The sequence below is a fragment of the Rhinatrema bivittatum genome, chromosome 10 (assembly GCF_901001135.1).
Source record: "Rhinatrema bivittatum chromosome 10, aRhiBiv1.1, whole genome shotgun sequence".
Lineage (NCBI taxonomy): Eukaryota > Metazoa > Chordata > Amphibia > Gymnophiona > Rhinatrematidae > Rhinatrema > Rhinatrema bivittatum.
Genome location: NC_042624.1, coordinates 117,712,841 through 117,732,669, shown reverse-complemented (window position 1 = coordinate 117,732,669; position 19,829 = coordinate 117,712,841). Strand labels below are relative to the sequence as shown.

The 19,829-nt window shown below is 45.8% G+C and overlaps 1 protein-coding gene across 2 annotated transcripts in view; it reads left to right on the top strand.

The window, feature by feature from the left end:
• The window catches only part of LOC115099908 (vitamin D3 hydroxylase-associated protein-like), a 106,353-nt gene that overhangs the window by 32,095 nt on the left and 54,429 nt on the right, over nt 1–19,829 (top strand). For both annotated transcript variants that reach the window (XM_029617901.1, XM_029617900.1), the window contains exons 10-14: nt 290–389; nt 5,872–5,915; nt 9,387–9,426; nt 10,315–10,423; nt 13,268–13,413. In XM_029617901.1, coding sequence (XP_029473761.1) covers nt 290–389; nt 5,872–5,915; nt 9,387–9,426; nt 10,315–10,423; nt 13,268–13,413 — 439 coding nt within the window. The remainder of the gene's footprint in view (nt 1–289; nt 390–5,871; nt 5,916–9,386; nt 9,427–10,314; nt 10,424–13,267; nt 13,414–19,829) is intronic.

The following is a 19,829-nucleotide window of genomic DNA, read 5'->3' as shown; positions in this document are numbered from 1 at the left end:
GGGGCTGCTTATTTTCTGCCCATGTTTTAGATTTAAAGTGATTTGCTGGCTCAACAAAAAAAAGCAGAGGAGAATGTGGAGGGGCAGCTAATGTCCAGCAGCCTTTCTCTCAGTTTCCACATTTAACTGCAACTCTTGTAAAACTGAGGAAATGCCTTGGATAACAAAAGGGGTTTTTTCTTCTTTAAGACATGCATGCGGGCTGCTGGTGTGGAGATGTTGGGATGGGGATGGTGCACAGGAATCCTGGAGTAAAAGGACCTGCCTCTCTCTCCCCACTTCCTCCCAGCCAAGGCGATCTCGTCGATCCCAGCCTGAAACCGCAGATCTCCGTCTATAAACTCCCGTGGCTTGTAAAGAGGATTCTGGCTCTCGTCCTGAGACCAGTGGTGAGTTCCACCTTCTGCAGGACCGCACGCAGTCATTTCTCAGAGAGGCCATCTCGCTCTAATTGGAAAGGAGAACTAAGCTGGTCAGCCTACGTCAGAGGCTTGTGATATTAATGCTAATAAAGACGAGGTGCCAGCCTGTGCCTTCAGCAGGTGAGGGAGAACTGGCAGCCTGAGTGTACGGAAAAGGCAGGGGCAACAGCGCAGGGAGGTGGCAAGACAGACAGAAACCTGCAGGACTATGTCTCGAAAGCCAATCTTTCTGTTTTTGTTGTTGTTCATTAGCTCTGAATTTTTTGTCCCCCAAATGTCCTTTGACCCACTTGCCAAGGCTGAGGGGGGGGGGTCAGAGAGCTGCCAGGGAGGGAAGATCCTGCAGGCAGCTACCTTGAAATGCTACTGCACTTTAAAAAGCCCGAGGGCCTTGTGCAAACGGAGCTGGCAAGGATCGCCTGCTAAGGCATGAGCCTATCCGTTCATATTCTGGACGTGACAACCTAGTGCTGCAGCTTGGACAGAGGGCCTGGATTTCTCAGTAGCAACACTGGGCCCGGGCCGAGGGCGGCAGGAAGCTGTGCTGAGTCTCACTCAGCCAGAGAACCGCCCTCTCTTGATCCAGCCCCTCCTCTCTCAGAGGGCGTGAGCTTGGAGCAAACAGAGCAAAGGAGCATCTTTTTGGGGAGATTAGGAGAGACTTGGTGGAGGATCATTGGGGGATGGGAGGGGATCAGCAGGGGGGGGGGGGGCATAGGTCTGTGTGAGAGGGAGAGGAGGCAGTGTTTTGTGTGTAATAGAGAAGGGATTGGTGCTGGGCGTCTGTATGTGTATGCCAGGTGAGGTCAGAGGTTAGAGAGGGGGTGCAAAGGAGAGCAGGACCCCAGACTCCTCTCCTCTCCTCCCCACCCAACCCCACTACAATTCACTTCTTCTAACCTTCAGCCTTGGATTCTCTCCCTCACATCCAGGATCCTGTGATCCTTCCTATGCCTTCCCTTCTCCCCAGAAACCCATCCCCACCCTCAACCACTCCTACCTCCTCCTAAATTTCCCTCCCTCTTCCTCCTCTTCTCCCAACACCTTTCCCCTCTTTATTCGTGCCCATCCCCAGTCTTCTCCTCTCCCCATCCCTGCTCCTCTCACTCTTTCCTTCTCCTCTCTCCAACCCTGAGATCTCCTGTCTGTACTGATACTCAAGATCCCTTTTCCTCACCCGGTAAAAGGTCAATAAATTAATTATAGTTTATAACGACATATACAAGACAGAAAGGTTTGTCGGTGTTCTTCAGGATTTTCATATTTTTGTCACAGAATCTACCCCGAGTTGCAAAACGAAAATCTGAGCCCTGTGCCTTCAACCCCCTCCTCCCTATTGCCTGACCTTATTGGGGGAGGAGGGGAGGGGGGCGGCAGAACCCTAAATCCCTCACTGTTGGACAGCAGTCAAGGATGGATTGTGCTCTTGTTAAATGACATTTTTCTGTCGCCAACCTGCTAGGAGATACCGTGAGAAGCTTGCAATTTGAACCCGTTCTGCAAAAAATGGGAATTAAACTTGAGCTCTCACTCATTGTGAGGCCTGAAAACAGAAATCTGTTTTGGTTCTCTCGAGTATTTTGATAATTTTCTGCTGCCTCATTTGGCAAAAGGGAAACGGGGGAGGGGGAGCATCCATATTAGGTTGCAGGAGCTTCCAGCTCCCATGATGCACGGCAGGCGATGATGTCACTCTGGGCGGAGCTAAAGCAAATGGAAGGCATCCATTGTGTAGAAGGTGCGTTATTAGTAAATGGATGACTGTAGCTGCCTGCTCAGCTTGCAAAGCTGATAAATGCTTCAACTGTAGGGGGAAATGTGGAAAACGGGATTTACATTCAGATAACATCCAACAAGGATTGTCTGGGTAAACAAGCATCGGGGTAACTTGCTTGATGCGGCAGTTACTACCCTTAACCATTAAGCCTTATGTTCACCCTTGATGCAACTCCAACATTACTCTCTGCATCAATGACTTTACTGGCCTTTTCTTCTTTCCAGCTTGTTGCAAGCTTCCAAGTTCCCGCCCCCTGTTGATTGTAACTTTGACTTATTCCTGCTTTGGTTATCTTTCGTTTACGTGAATTTGTTACTCTAGTTTTTTCCCTCTGTTAAACTGTAAACCGATCCGATATGGTAATCTACTATGAAGGTCGGTATATAAAATTGTTAAATAAATAAATAAATAAATGACAGGGGAGGGCAGGAAATTTGAATCAAAGTTACCAACAAGGGCTCTGAACCTGGTGGTCGGTGAAACAGATAAGTTTGGGAAAATAAGTGTGGGAGCTTGCTGGGCAGACTGGATGGGCCGATTGTTTCTGTAGCTTTCCTGCTTCCCTCCCTCAGCTTGCTCCTCTTCTTGGGCATCTTTGTTAATTTCTCCCCCCACTTCCTGGAGTGGTCAGGAGTGACATTCCAGCTTCCTTCTGCGCTCCCTTCCTCTATCTTAACGGCTTTATGGTATTTGATTTGAATTTTTCACTTAGGATTCTTTTTCCTGTCATAGAGAGATGGAAGCCATATCTAACATAGAACCATACCCGGCCCCAGCCCTCAATGTATCCAAACCTTTCTTCCGTACACCGGGCTTGGAGCCATGCATTGACGTTATCGCTAGGGCTTAGCTTCTCCCTTCCCTTTCCATGAACAGGTAATAAATAGTCTTCTCCATGTGCCCAGTCTGCTCACCCAGAGGCTGGAAATCTGCTGTTTCTAGCAGATGATGATGTCACTTTCAGAGCACTTAACTTTCTTCTTTGATTGCATTGTTAGGGGTGGGTAGGGGGGGAATTTTTGTTTTGTTTCTTGTGTCATTTTGGGGGGGCTTTTCCCCCATGAATTTCATTTCGTGTAATGTTTATTTTGTTTCTTTAGTTAAAAAAATGAAATAAACATTGAAGAAAAAACCAAAACCTGCCGTATATCAAAATGGCGCTCTCTGCTGGAGAGGAATGTGCTGGAGTTAATTAACTTCGGAGCAACGCTCCCAGCGCACATTGTCAGTTGGCAAAGAAGACCCAAAGAAAGAAGAGGATGAAGTGGAGCTTTAAGGCCTGGGCCTGACCCTGGGCCAAGGTCAAGCCACTGGGCCGGGCAATGGTGTCAGGCCTGAGTCCGGCTCCTGGCCTAGACCAAGGCACAGGCATTAGGACTAGGCCAAGATGCAGCATCAGATTTGGTAAAGTTTGGGGGCCGGTCATCGGGAAATTTCTTGGGCCTAGGTTTTTCTTGGGTCTTGGCCTAGGCCGAGACCAGGGTGTCATGCTTGGACGTAGGCCACAGCCCCTTCGTCAGATCGTGGCCTATGCCTAGGCGAGGCCCAGGCTGCGGGTCCTAGGCTGCTCGGATATAGGCCAGAACCCCTGCTTTGGGTCTCAGATTACTTCCTAGGTGAGGCCCTGGCTTCAGGCCTATGCTTAGGCCCAACCGGTGATTTTTTTAAAAATAGGTTTTGAAAACAAAATGAGATTCCAATGTAATTTTGTCAAAATTTAACTCGTTCTGTTTTCAAAAATGATCCAAAACGAAATGAGAAATTTCATCCCATTTCCTATTTTGTTTCTCCCTAATCCCCATCCCTATTGACTTATCTGATTTGTATTTCTATCAGCTGAGGATCCTGGAAGACATTTAACTATAGCTTTCCCCTCGAAAAGAATTCCCAAATTAGTGCCTATGATGAATGAGTCTCCCAGCAGAAGAAGCTTTTAGTTATGGTTTTCAGTTGTGTTGCAGGATATCTGTGTGCATTGGGTTTCTTCTTTTTTCAGATACCACTTCAGGCTCCATTGCTAGAGAAGCTTCATTTTCCAGTACAAAGAAGGCATTTTGTACTTGTATCATGTGAGAGAGTTGGTGTTTCTGTGTCACAGGTCTTATCCTACCTGAGCCGACTGTAAAGTACTTGTTTCTGAGTTTCTGAATCTTCTATGGTAGTGAGGGAAAGTTTCATGAATGTTGTAAAGTAGGTGGTTGCTAATTCCTTTTTTATTGTAGCTAATTCAGCTTTAAGGTGAGTCAGTTCCTTTTTCATTGAAGAGAGTTTTGAACAAATGGGGCAAGCCCTAAGCCTCCAGGCAGTTTGCTTCAAGACAAAGGCACCACAGTTGTTACATTGAATAATAGTCATTTTGTTCATTTGATTTAATAGAGAACTCTTTAATCTGATTACTGCTATTAAATACTCCAGCAAGACTATATTAGAAGAGTAAGCTCTGGGGTGGGTGGTAGAAGTGGGGGGAGAGAGGGAGGAAGATTATCAGTAAACAAAATATTCCTTGTCATGCACTTACATAGTAACATAGTAATGATGACGGCAGACAAGGACCAAATGGACCATCCACTCTGCCCAGTAAGCTTCTTATGGTAGCATCTGCTGCTCCATGCAAGATACCCCGTCTATCTCTCAAGGGTAGTAATTGCCACCCCCTGCAGTTTCCCCAAGCCTTATGTTAAGAGTAGTAACATTTACAATCAAACCCAAGCAACTGTCAAACCCCATAACAAACTACTGCTAGAAACATTTTTACTGGGTGAGGAGCCTTCTTGATCATTCAGACAGCGCTGCTTGACGTTCTTTCTTTGGGACTTGGCCGTAGAAGCAGTCCTGTGCTTTTTCCCTGATGTTTGCATGTCAGTATCCCAGACTGTAAAGGGCAGGGCCTGTGTTTGTTATCTGTATCCAATTCCCCTTTCCCTACCTCCCCCCACATCGCTGAGAAGCAGGGAGCGATGTTCCAGTTGCATCAAAAGCATCAAGGCTATTGATTGAGAGTAGTAATCCCCATGCCTTCTGAAAAGGGTAGTAACTGCCGCTCTGTGCAGGTTACCCCCATGCCTTCTGATAAGGGTAGTAACTGTCGCTCCGTGCAGGTTACCCCCATGCCTTCTGATAAGGGTAGTAACTGCCGCTCTGTGCAGGTTACCCCCCCTGCACACTTTTCTTCATTTCCGACCTCTAGCCTGTAGGGATCCACAGTGTTTAGCCCATGCCCCTTTGAATTCGTTGACTGTTTCCTTCATCACCATCTCCTCAAGAAAGGCGTTCCAAGCATCCTCCACTCTTTCTGAGAAGAAACAGCTTCTGACGTTGGTTCTGAGTGTGAGTAGATGTAATCCAGTGAGTGCGAGTTTATCTAATCCACTGAAAGTTAGGGGTTTTCCTTATTTATACAAAACTATAAGAGCAGTCTAGATTCCACACTTTTTTCTTAAATCAACCCCCTAAAAAATAGAGAGGCACACAATAATGCAAATATAAATAACTCCTGTACTTGAATTTTAGATAATTTAATTAGCAAAAAGTGTCCTTAGCTCTTTTTGGAAGCCTCTGTAGACAACAGGACTCTGCCCTGCTTCAACACAATTTGATATTAGTTTCTGTGTAAAAACGTTTGGAGGGTTATGACTGCACAAATGCAAGCTGAATTATTTTGTTTGTTTCCAGTTTCCCAGAATCGCCAATGAATTGAATGCACTATGTGGAGTTGGGTAAGCTGCCGCTTTGAATCTTTAACATCAACGCTCAGCCAACGAGCAGGAGCCTTGGGCAGAAAGAAACGCTCTGGGAGTCAGTTTTTAAAAATTGCTCAGAGGTCCATATTTTAAAGGTTTGTCCAGAAATGTTCTGGACTTAGCCAGAGAAACCACAGGATTTGAATTTCCCGCCACGTCAACCGTCGCTGATTTATCCGGGTAGGTCTTTACATGGCTAAAATTTACCTGAATAGATCAGAGACATTCTGAGGCAGGGTTAACTTATGTGGATAACTAATATCAATCAATAAACTCAAAATAATAAAACATAAAACAAATTCAATTAATTCACAGTATTAATCAATAAAAACAAGCAATAAATAAGACTTCATCGTATAAAATATGTCAATCAAATCAAATGCAAAAAACCTGCCACTTGTCAACATCACCACCCACCTCAGCAACAGGGGTCAATTTTAAAAGCATTGCTCGTGCTAAAATACCCATAATCGCGCATATGTGAGTCGTGGGCAAACAACACAGATTTTAAAAGATGCTAATTTTGTGCATATATTACGTGTGCATGAGCAAAAAAAGAGGGGGCAGAAAGGGGCGGAGCGTTGGTATTCTGAGGTGAGGCCAACAGTTACACGTATAACTCCTTGTTTTAAAACTGGAGGCCGCAGCGCGTGGCGGCTTCTTAGCTGCGTATATTTACCGCTACTCCTGATGAGGTGCAAGTCTGTAGATCTCGCGTTTCAGGGCTTACACGACAAGAGGAGGGGTCCGGGTCAACTGGGGGGAGGTCAGGCTGAAGAACCAGAGGGGTCTGAATGACCTCAAGCTTGACTGGGCAAACTGGTGGACTGATAGGTAAAACTGGGATTGTCCCTTTCATGAGCGTGGTTTTAACATCCGCTTACCTACAAGCGTTCAAGCTGGCAAAGTCCTAAGGAAGATACGTGGAGTGCGTTGGCTTGGGTAACCGCTTAAAATTAAGAGCAAACTTACGTGCGATAGGTGTATTTTAAATCTTACACACGCAAGTGCACGCATGATTTGTGATTCCAGCGTATCTCCGCTCCTGCACTGGAATACACACAGGCCCTGGTTTTAAGATGTAAGTGCACATCTTGTGCAAACCTAAGAGCCTTTTGGGGAGCATGGACTCCTTTTCAATCGCTAAAAACGTTGTGAAAGGACTTGAACAGGTTAATGTAAATCAGTTATTTACTCTCTCAGATAATAGAAGGACCAGGGGGCACTCCATGAAGTTAGCAAGCAGCTCATTTAAAACAAATCGAAGAAAAATCTTTTTCACTCAGCGCATAGTTAAGCTCTGGAATTAATTGCCAGAGGATGTGGTTACAGCCGTTAGTGTAACTGGGTTTAAAAAAGGTTTGGATACGTTTCTAAAGGATAAATCCATAAACTGCTATTATGATAATTAATAAGCAATAGTAGCTTATGATTTATCTAACGTTTGGGTACTTGCCAGGTTCTTATGGACTGGATTGGCCACTGTTGGAAACAGGATGCAGGGCTTGATGGACCCTTGGTCTGACCCAGTATGGCAGGTTCTTATGTTCTTATGTTTTCTGTGGACTCCCACAGGCTTCTGCTTCATTTGTACATGCATTTAAACGCCATACAGAAAACTGATTAATGTAATAAGAAATAATATGCAATTCGGAATCTTTTGTAATGTATAAATAAAGAATGATTTCCGATGTAAATTGTGCTCCCCCTATGACTGCTACTCTCCCTCTCCACTATGGCCCCTTTTTAAGTGCCTTCACTTCCTGTGGTCCCCTTCTCAGGTTTTCTCCTTCCTGCCCTCCGCCAATGACTCCTTCCTGAGTTCTCAACTTCCTGCTCTCCTCCCTTCCCAAGTGCCTCCCCTCCTGCCCTGCTTCCCTTCACCCATGGCTTCTTCTGAGTGTTGTCTCTCCTGCCCTCACCACTTCCCCAATGCCTTCCTTTCTATGTTCTTCCTCCTGTGGCTCCTTAAGAACCTGCCATACTGGGTCAGACCAAGGGTCCATCAAGCCCAGCATCCTGTTTCCAACAGTGGCCAATCCAGGCCATAAGAACCTGGCAAGTACCCAAAAACTAAGTCTATTCCATGTTACCATTGCTAATGGCAGTGGCTATTCTCTAAGTGAACTTAATAGCAGGTAATGGACTTCTCCTCCAAGAACTTATCCAATCCTTTTTTAAACACAGCTATACTAACTGCACTAACCACATCCTCTGGCAGCAAATTCCAGAGTTTAATTGTGCATTGAGTAAAAAAGAATTTTCTCTGATTAGTTTTAAATGTGTCCCATGCTAACTTCATGGAGTGCCCCCTAGTCTTTCTACTATCTGAAAGAGTAAATAACCAATTCCCTAGCTCTCCCACTCAAGGTGCAGTCCCGAGTGCTTTCTCTCCTGTGCTTCATCCCTCCTGCCCTTCCCCCACAGTCCCCCCCCCTGGCCCTTTTCCAAGGGCCTTCCCTGCTTCATTCCCCTATGGCCCCTTCCTCAGTACCTTCCCTCCTGTCTGTTTCCTTTTGCAGCCCCTTTTCTGGTGCTCTCCCTCCTACTGTCCCCCCCATGGTCCCATCCCTAATGTTCTTCCTCATCTCTTAAGGTCCTTTCCGAGCACTTTCACTTCTGGGTCCTCCCTGTGCCCTTTTCCCCCTGCCTGCCTTCCCCGCGCCCATGCTCCTCCCTCAGTGGTTAAGGCTCCTTGGAGGGAAGGTCATCCTTTTCTTTTTCTCAGTAGGTTGCACTTTGGCTGCCTCCCTTCTAGCAGACCCCCTGTCATAGATTCGCGGACCCCTAGGGTTGGGAATCGCCGCCGTACAGCACACCGGCAGGAAAGCAGCTGTTTGAGTCTCACGGTATCTGCGGCCAGTTAGTAATATCGCTGCTAAATTCTGTACAATGCAGCATTTACTTAAGGAGAGGCAGACATAAGCTGTCAGAGTAATCCATCTTTTTAGAGAACAAAAGCTTGGATCAAAATAGCTAGAGAAATAGCCAGATCCTTTTGCTTGAGGACCCTGAGCTAGGCCAAAGATGTAAAAAAGTACTTATGGATTCCGTTGACACTTGAGCTTCTGTGGATCGCTTGGAGTCAAGTTTGAGCCCTAAGCTCTTGACTTGATCTTTAACTGTCAGCAAAATGAAAATGATGGTGGCTCCCTAACTACCAGTCACCCACAGGCGAAGAGTCTCAAGGCAATCATTAACCCTGGTTACGTCTCCATAGCCTCATGATGCCCAAATAACTGGTACCATAACCTACAAAGAATCCAGACAACCCAATCAGGATTCCCCTTTCCTGCATGGACAGTTCAGTGGAAGCAAACAGAAAGATGTTGAAAATATATAACACACTGACAATTTACTTAACTTAAAATGTGGCGCGTAGGAGTATTGTGTGAGGATCTTGTGCGGTAATCTAATTCTGTTCTAATATCTTCACTTGAATCTTAGATCAGCCGGGAACCTCTGGAAACAGCACGTTGCTGCACAGGTGTGATACAGTATTAAAAGGAATAATATGCATTGCTTGCCGGGTGACCTTATTGATGGAATTCAGTGTCACGGCGCCTGTCTTATCGCTGTAGTTTCACGGTGACACAGATCAGCTGCTTGCTTCTCCTCCTTGGGGAGGCCCGGTTCTTTCCTAATGTTTTCTGTGATTCCGGTGCATGTGGGTGGGAAGCTGAGAGCCCTTCCTCTTTGTTTCTTTCTCAAAAACCTTTGCATGCTGGCACAGGGTCCCCAGTGCTCCCTTACGCAGAGAGGTCACATTTCTACTTAATCCACATTAAGTGGGAGGTTGGTGGATCATACATTTTGATTCACATTTCCTGAATTGCTGATCCACCACACAGGAAGAACCAGAATCAGAGGTATTTTAACCCCTCTTCAACTCTGTCTTGTAAATATACATCCTAAAGGTTATGCAACTTAAACTAGCCAGAGACGAGTCCCATAAAAATCAGTCCTAACTCATGAAGCATGATCTGTGAAGCATTAGTATTTGGAAATCATAGTGAGAGCCAGCAAAAAGTGAAACGGATGACTGCTCCCCTGCTCCGCGGTTCTGGGGTTAGAGATGTGATCGTCCCCTGGATCACTAAGAGCTATAGCTGCAGCGCTACGGGTGGTTCTCAGCAAGTGTCTACGCATGGAAGAAGTCCTCTTGCTGCTGGTGACCAGGTCTCCAGCTGGCAACGTTTGGAACTTGCTTCCTTCTCCCCACTGGGAAAAAGTGGAAGGCGAAGGCCGCTACTGAGTCCAACCCGGCACCTTTTGCATTTAGAAAATGATTGCCGCCTTTGAGTATTAAGCAGTTCTAAGTTGTCAGGGAGTTTGCTTTCTCTCTTCGATGACCCTCCTTCCTCTCTCTCTTCAGGAATACTGTCAGGACTTCATTGATGAGTGGAAGAGGCTGAGGCTGGATGTCGTGCTGTGCCCTGTGATGGGTCCTGCGTATAACTTTGGTTATCTGGGAAGAATAATAAGTAAGAGAGGCTTTTTATGAGCTGAGGGCTGCAGGACTGGCCTGATGCTCAGGGGGTTTGATTCTCAGCCTATGCTGCTCGAGCTGCGTCCACGGTCCCGCACACAGCCCTCAGAGGGGAGAGTGACACCTGCTGGCAGGATGCAGGATAGATAGAGACTGGACTCTGGAGGGAGCCATGGCCCTTGGCCCCTGGTTAAGGACTATCACTACGTAGCTGGGCTAGATGGGAAGTGGGGGGTGTGATGCCAAAAGGGGTCAGTTTCAATGGAACTTCTTCAGAAACTCGATCCATTCTGCTTTTAAGGCGAGCCTGCAGTCCGTATGTAAAAGTAAGTTATGCTGACAAGCCGTATTATTTACAAGATGAACTGAGCTGCATGGAATTCTTTTTGTCCAGCACATACTTCATCGGTATTGTGAATCGGAAAAAACATAGTTCTGGTACTTCTATTGTGCTCCTGAGATCACTGCACTAGTGACACGAGTAACATTGCATTTCATGCCACATTATCCTGTACGTATGTGCCAGCTCATGTTCCATGCATCTACCACCCTTCCCAGGAAGGAATATTTTCCGATGTTACCCCCGAGTCTATCCCCTTGGAGTCTTGTACTGTGGCCTCTTGTTCTAGAGCATTCTGTCTTCTGAAAATGGTTTGCTAAATGCATGTTAATCAGGGGGTGCACAAATATTTTGGGCTTGCGCACGTCGAGCAGATTTTAAGAGCTGCTGAGGAAAGCCCGTATCTCCCGGAGCTTGCCCATCTCAGACGTTTTCAAAAGGGGCAGGGTGTGGGCGTAGAGTGGGCGGGGCATGGGCATTTTGGGGCGTGAACCTGAGATGTGCGCGTAAATACTTACGTGATCCATCGCATAACTTTCCTTCTGCTGTGGATGATGTGTAAGTTATAAAATAAAGAAAACTAGGCACATCTATGGGGTTTTAATGGTTGGGGATAACTAGGGGGAGTGAAGGCTCTAAAACTAAGGGAATTTAAAGGACCTCTCTCTTAACTGGGTGAACTGGGGATGAACTGGTAAAACTGGGAATAGCGTCGGCGTGTGCCCCTTTTAAAATAAAATCATTTACGTAGTAGAAGTGGCATTTACACACAGGCGTGCACTCACTTAAAATTTGGCGCACATGTGCGTACAGCCAGGCTATTTTAGAACATGCATGCATATGCGTGTATATTTTATAAAATGGCCTCATCCCTGGGTGCAGGCTGAAGTATGTGCGCAAATGTGCACACACGCAGCAGTTTGAAAGTTACCAATCCTTTGTACATTATTGATACCTTTGAGGATCTAATCAGGAATGTCATCAAGCAGCACCGCACTCTGGCTTTTGAATTGGGAGGATAAATGTTATTCTTTGATGTTTATGCAAGAACATTGCTTTTATTTTTATACTTTAATGATGTTGTTTAATGTTTGATTTGTTTTATGTACGGTTACTGTGATTTTGTTTCAATTGTGATCCGCCTAGCAGGATTCATCGTTTTAGGTGGAATATAAACATTTCTTAGATAAATAACATAAAATAATCCCCCCATCCCCAGCTGGCTGTGTGGTTCCTGCCCTGGCAGGTAAGGCTGCTACTGTCCAGCCCAGGAAGGGTGCATTCATGTCTGGGGGGGGAGGGGGAGGGAGGAAGTATATGGAAGGTGAAGGGTGGTGTGCACAGCTCATCCCACTTTTCTTCATCTTCTGATACCTCCCTTAAATGTGAATTGTAAAGCTTGGCGTGCGCCAAAGCTGGGAGATATCTGCGTCTCCCGGGCTGGTGCGTGCCGCATGGATTTTAAAAAGCACGCGAGTGTGCGCATATCTCCCAGTACATTCACAAATTGAAATGTTAAAAAAGGGGCGTGACACGGGCATGGTCTGGGAGGAGCAAAGGCGTTACGAGAAGATCACTTGAAATGTGCCGGGGTCCCCTCCTGCGTAACGTTACTTCTGCTACGGATGCCGTGTAAGCATTGAAACAAAAAAACAAGACTAGTTAGCGGGATTCTAAGGGTTGGGGCTACAAGAGTAAAAGCGAGGCATATTAACTAGGGGGGGTTAGGAAGTTCTATCCTTTATATGGGCAAACTGGGAACGGACTGGGGAAACTGGTAATTGCATCGGCACGCGTACCTAATAAAATCCTCCCACTTACACAGTACAGCCGAAATTTGCATGCACCTGTGCACGTCCATAAAAAATTGCACGCACATGTACGCGCGTACAGCCAGTTTTATATCATGCGCGTATGTTATAAAATGGCAGTGTCGATTAGTGCGAGCCAGCATACACAATTATATGTACGCCCGTGAGGCCCGCTTGATGCCCCAGGCAGATCCCTGTCTTGTCCACCCTCAGCGAGAGCCCTGGGCCAAGTCCTGCGCTGATGGGTCAGATTACACAATGCTGCTTTTATGATAGAGAACGGCTGGTCACACAAGGATGATTGATTTGGCTTCAGGTAGTTTCTCTCCTCCTTGCAAAAATGCTCTGAAAGTTGTCTATTCAAATCTCTGTAATTTTATGAAATTCTCTGTAGAGTTTCTTATAACTTCCCTTACCTTTGGGAAAGGAGGGACGAGGAATAGTTTTTTGTAGCCAATAATATTTCTATCACGTGTAATAACTAAAGCATATTTTGATTCCATAATTTTTGTAGGATTTTCTGTACAAATACCTTTTCTGAGAATTGTCTGAAAGACTTAGCATTGCAAGCTTCTGGCCTGGGATATGAAGGTTTGCCCTGTGTCCAAAATAAAATGGACGAATCCCTCTGCCCTTGCTTTGCTATGTTGGAAACCTCATGCTAAAGTTGTATATTCTTCTTTTCCAGCAACTGGTACCTATACCTACTTATATAATGTCTTAAACTTCCCTGCTGGGGTTGTGACGGTAAGCACGGTGACTGAAGAAGACGAGGAGGAGCTGAAACATTACAAGGGGCACTACAATGACCACTGGGATAAGCTGATAAAAAAGGTTAGAAGCAAGTTTATCTATGTGTAGGGCTGGCTAGGCCTCCCTATATAGAGACCCTTGGAATAGTCCAGCAATGAGAGGTTCAGGGGAGTCAATGGTTATCTGAGTGATAGGTAGATTGTAAGCCTTCTGGGGATAGGGAAAATCCCTACAGTACCTGAATGTAAACCGATGAGATATCTCAGATCGAATGTCGGTATATAAAAATAATAATAAAATAAATAAATAAATAGAGGGTCCATTCCCTAAAGACTGGAGCAGGATCAAATAGGTTTCAAAACGGACTCCTAAAGAAGAGAGGTGACATTAACAAGGAAGCTGGAGAGGCAGCCAGGGGGCTGTGGCTCTCCAAGGCTCCTGGGAGGGGAGAGGGGTATCTTTTCCATATTAACATTGGAGTGGTTTCTGCTAGGGAGCCAACTGCATCCGAACTCAGGAGGGTTTCCACCCCCAGCTCAGAGAGACCAAGGAAGGCATCTGCGGGGCCAGAGTAAGCACAAGGTGTGCTAGATGGCTGCCTAGAGCGCCACCACTCTAGGAGCAGTGCAGGGATGGCATCTCCTCCCACCCATGACCCAAAACCAGAAGACAAAAGGGTGTAGTGGGCCTGTGTGCTGGAAGGAGGAGATGCTACCTTCCTTATGAGCGGGAGCACGAGCATGTTGGGGCATCAGCTGATGCGGCAGTGAGGAGCAGGAGGCCGAGCAACAGACCTGTGCACAATAAGCCAGAGGAGAACCAACGGGGCTACGTGTGATCAGGAGGTAGAGCAGCTGCTGCCACCTCCTCACCCGCAGTCAAGAACAGGAGAAGCAGTGGGGCCACATGTAGGCAGGAGCACAAGGCAGAGCATTGGCAGATCCTGCATGCAGCCCATTTGGGGGGGGGGGGGGGGTTCGGACTGTGGGAGCTGAAGGAGGAGGCCATTATTGCCACATGTGCTTTCTGGGAGGTGTGTGTGTGAAGTGAGTGACTGAGTATGCACTTGTGTATGTGTGGGGGAACATGTGTGCAAGTGAGAGAGAGCATGTGTGATTGTGTATATGAGCTTGTGTGTGTGTGAGAGAGAGAGCTTGTGTGTTTGTGTATGTGAGCTTGTGTGTGTGTGAGAGAGAGAGAGCATGTGTGTTTGTGTATGTGAGCTTGTGTGTGTGTGAGAGAGAGAGCTTGTGTGTTTGTGTATGTGAGCTTGTGTGTGTGTGAGAGAGAGAGCCTGTGTGTTTGTGTATGTGAGCTTGTGTGTGTGTGAGAGAGAGAGCCTGTGTGTTTGTGTATGTGAGCTTGTGTGTGTGTGAGAGACAGAGCCTGTGAATGTGAGAGCCAGCCAATGTGTGCATGAGAAGAGCGTGTGTGGGTAGATGGGAGAGAGAAGAGAGCACAGCAACACCCCCACTCCTACTCTTCCCCCCCCCCCCACACTAATCCATGACAATCTCAGGGCATCTGGAAATGAAGAGGTCAATATTCAAAAGCCATTTAGAAATTCGTTGTTTTTGGGGATATTCAGCCCATATGTGCCTAAATTCTAGGTGCACATTGAGATACGCGCCTAGAATTTAAGCACATAAGTTGGAGACATTCTGGGGACGGGCGGGAGGTGTTTCAGGGTGGGCCAGAGTTAGTCATATAAGTCATGTGGCTAACTCTGATTTCAGAGAAAACCGCTTAACCAATGCAGCCAGCTCTGGTCGGCCCATAGGGCTGTCCTAAAGTTAGCTGGTTAGACATAACTATCTTAGAGTTAGCTAACTAACCCCTAGATTCATCATTCTGCTATATTTAAAGTAGAATGATGAGTCGTGAAAAAAAAAGTGGCGGGGGAGATAGAGGGCAGCTGGCCACATCGTGGCGATGCGGTTTCACCTGCCAGCCACAGTGCGGCCGCGCTACACATTATCCCCTCCATAGCGCCACGGGAAAAGGTGGTCGTATTTCTTGTGGTGCTGCCGGGCCATAACCCTGCCCAAATCCCACCCGCACTCCTCCCCTCCCCCTAATTAGCGTGGCATCACCGCGATGCGGCCATTATCACGTGCGGTAGGGCCCATCGCAGAATAAGGAATGAACCTACAAGATAGCTAAGGTAACTTGCAGGGTCATTCATCAAAATGCGTTATGGTGATAACGCCATAATTTTATTATGATGGTTTATGTAATTTTATTCTATTGTTATTTGGTTTGTAGTTATTATGTACACCGTAGTGATAGAAACATGTTTCCGTACAACGGTATAGAAGAATTGTACAAACAAACAAATAAATAAATAATGCATGCGTTAGCGCCATAACGCACGTGATAGTTATGGTAGCGCGTGGCACGAATGCAAATTTTTCAAAGGGACGGGATTGGGGAGAGGTTTGGGCGGGATTAATGAAAATGAGGGGGCATTATCGCACTGTGCGTCGTGATAACATAATGTATGCCATTGCATGCTTTTAACGCTGGAAATAACGACATCTTTTTTTCCTGGCATTAAGCTGTGCGAAATGCCTGAAATCGCAATAACGCAATTTGCGTTAAAGATGGCAATTTACATTTTAGGGATTTTTGGGCTAGGGAAGAGGGGAGAGGAGAGGAGTGGAGGAGAGAGAGAGCGAGAGCGCCTCTGGGGTGGCACACATAGTAGGCACCTATTTATTCTGCTATAGGAGGGTCAGCTAGTTACTTGGGGTGAAATTTTGGTGGTGGTGTAGAGTTTTGGGCCCAGTTTTACATGCAGAGTGAGTCGTACGAACAGCACAGTAGACCTCCGTGAGGATTTGATCTCATTTGGAGTGAGGAAAGTCTCACAAAGATGAGATTTCTACAATGTTCTCTCGCCCTCTGCCAGGGTCCTATCTTGTTGCCAGGCGGATTCATACATTTCCCTCTTGACCCTTGGTCACAACTGGAGGACGACCAAGGGTCACCAGCATGAAGGGAAGCAGCCAAGCCAGCAGGGAGGTTGGGTAAGGAGACAGGAAAGACCAGAAGAGAGCAGCACGGAAAAGCAGTTAACGATACCAGAGAAGAAAGGGCACAAAAAGGCAGAAAGGAAAGGTCAATACTATCCACTACCCCTAAACCTAAATCCCAAATCTATGGCCACATCAGCATAGCTGAGTGACAGAGGCCTGAGAAGTCCATGTCGGGGGCAGACAACAAGGGAGTAAGAAACCCAGAGAACACAAAGACAATAAAAAAGTTGCAAAATATAACAGGTGACTTATCAAATGTAAAAATCAAAGCTAAATAAAGAGCATAAACATATCCAGGAAAAATGTATATGGGTTTATTGATGGGATAAAGACCTGGGGCACCTTTCTAGGATCAGTGGGTGTGAGCGGAGCATTTGGATGTGATTTTGGACAGTTTGAGTGGGGTTTTTATTTATTTAATTTTATTGGATGTTGCCATAGAATTTAATAGACAATACTAACGTAGGTGGAAAAACAAGGTTTATCCAGCTCTAAGCAACCTGAAAATCCTGAAACACAGAAACGTCGTGGCAATGCCATGATGACAAAATGTTTACCTGTGAGCATCAGCTAACTTGGGCCAGTGGAACAGCACTTAAAAGAGTCACAGTACAGTTTTAATGTAACTACAGTAAAAGGGAAATTTAACATCATTAAAATCATTTCCCTGCCTTTTTAGTTGAGCCAGGAGGGTTTTTGGCTAATTAATGGTAAATAAATAAGATTCCCACAGCAGCAGTAGAGCAGGGATGTTTAGGAAAAAACGGAGTCAGTAAGAGTCGAGAACGCTGACGGTAGCTGTGCTGAGGAAGCGGCAGAGAGGCCCTGGTTATGTCAAATACACACCAAAAGCAAACAGGAAACACTGACAAGCGTGTGTGCGTGTGAATGAGAGTTATGATATATTCATTTAAAATGACGAAAGGTAAGCAATACGTTTAGTCAGCTGAATCGCGGACGTTTATCGGTTTAAAGGTGAATTTTAAAAGCCCGACGCGCGCATCAGTTAGGGGATGCGCGACTGTGTTGGGCTGGCGTGCGCCGAGTAGATTGTAAAAGCCTCCCGGATACGCGTGTTTCTCCCACAGCACCGCCCGTCTTGGTGTACGTGCATGTTCTGGGCGGAGCATGGGCAGGACATGGGCATTTTGAGACTTGAACCAGAAATTTGCACGTAAACACTTACGTGAACCGATGCGTGGCGAGGTCCCCTGCTGCTTTAACTTTTACTTCCGCAATGGATGGCTTGAAAGTCAAAAAGAAAAATAAACGAGCCAATCTGGGCAAACTAGGGAGGAACATGTAAAGCAGGCGATGGCATGGGCACATGTCCCTTTTAAAATGTCTCCACTTACCCTGCAGAAGCAGCGTTTGCGTGCACAGGCCACGCATCCACCTAAGACTGGGTGCACTTGCGCGCGGCCAAGCTATTTTGTAACATGCACACGCATATACGTGCGATGTTATAAAAGAGCCGCACCCCGGTGCACGGGCTGACGAGCGCGCGCACATGCGAGTCCCGGCGCCGCTCTGAAATTTACCGCTGAATGAAAGAAAAGGTTGAATGAAAGGGTTTGTCGTGAATTAAGCTGAAGGCAACACTGATTGTCTCCAACTGCACCCCGGTTAATAAATATTGAATTTCCTTTTGAAGCTGAGGAAATTAAATTGCACAACCTGTAAACAAAGGTTGTTGTTGTTTGGGAAAGGTTATATCAGACCTTGGCATATAAGCTAAAGGAAATGAAGGCTAACAGAGAATGTAAGAAAACCAGTCTTCAAGGCGGATATGTAAAAAAGACAACCCCAGCTGAATGTTGTAACTAAGTGCAAAAATACGTCTACACCTTTTTATCTTTGAATCATTATCCTTGCATAAAATAAATACAAAGAAACAAAGTGTATCCTGAAAGGGATAATGAAAGAAGTGAGACCTAAGTTGAGCTGAGCCAGTATAAAAATTACGAGTGCATCAACAGAGAGACTTACTGTTCTGAATTATGACTTTCCGAAGCAAATCCCTTTCCCACACTCAGTCCTCAGCCCTTCCTTGTGATTAGTAGGAGCAAATTAATTATCCTTTGTTTTCTTAAGGAGCTAAAAAGAAAGTACAATAAGACGACAGAGACACACTCCCAGGGTTGTGGAAGATTATTAATTTATGTAAAGAAGATAGTATGGTGGGAAGGACGAATACTCTCTCCAGTGACCACGTTGGAAAGAGAGGAGATCCAGTCTACCTTATCAAGCCACAAGGGCCATCCCCACTAGCCAAGCCTCTAAAGCACCTCATCTTCCCTTCTTCCTATTGCCATACTCTCTACTGTGGTTTGCAAGTCCTGCCCCCTAGCAGCTACTTAAAAGAAAAAGAGATCAGTGCACCAACGTTTTGTTATGACCCTGTGAAAGCCACAGGGACCGTAACTTTTAAACAGGCACGCGTTTGCCGGCTCGCGCCCAGGGACACTGCTGTTTTATAACATATGTGCACATATGTGTGCACAGTTTTAAGTGGGCGCATGTCTAGGCACACAAATGCCGCATCTACTACTTAAGTGGGGGGAATTTAAAAGTCACACGTGCCAACACAACTACCAGTTTTCCCAGCTCGTTCCCAGTTTGCCCAGGCAAGGTATAGGACTTTCAAACCCCTCTAGCTTAATCGCCTCCCTGTTCCCATGTTAGCCATGACCTTTTTATTTCTTTTTTTATGACTTACACGTCATTCATGGAAGAAGTAAAGTTATGCAGCCGTGCACCCCAGTGTGTAAGTATTTGGACACTGGTTTCAGTGAGAAATCCATGCCCATGCCCTGCCCATTTTCGGGGAACATTTTTTTATGTGCACAGTGGGGGATACGCGCTTACACGGGCATCTATTAAAATTCACTCAGTATGCACCGGCCCAACTTGTGCGTATATCTCCCGGTTTTGGTGCGCGTACTGTAGGGCTTTTAAAATTCACCTTTAAAGATTTATTTAATTGTACATGCTGTGGTACAAGTGAGGTTAATATCTGAATATACCCAACAAGAAAAGATAGACAAACATGTTAGGCAGATGTAGTATACAGAGAGTACACTACATATGTACCGTGCCTGGAAATCATCGTCCTACAGTCTATGAAACTTCCTGAAGCAAACTGAAAGGTGGAATACAGCACAAAGGATTACTTCTCAATGCAAATATTAGCATAAAGGCATGCCGAAATCAATACTTATCTAAGAATAATTTAATTCTGCTTGGCGTCACAGCAGTGCATGTGTAATGTACTACTTGCTGTAAATATTTTGCCTCAGAAGACGGTACTTTGTCCTTTTTCATATTAGATCCTTTATTATAAATACATAACCCTTAATTGTATATGTGGGGAGCAGCAGAGAGCAGGAGTGAAGTGCTGTTTGCAGAAGCATTGCTGACAGTAATTGACTGTACATCGGATGAGAAATACACTACTGA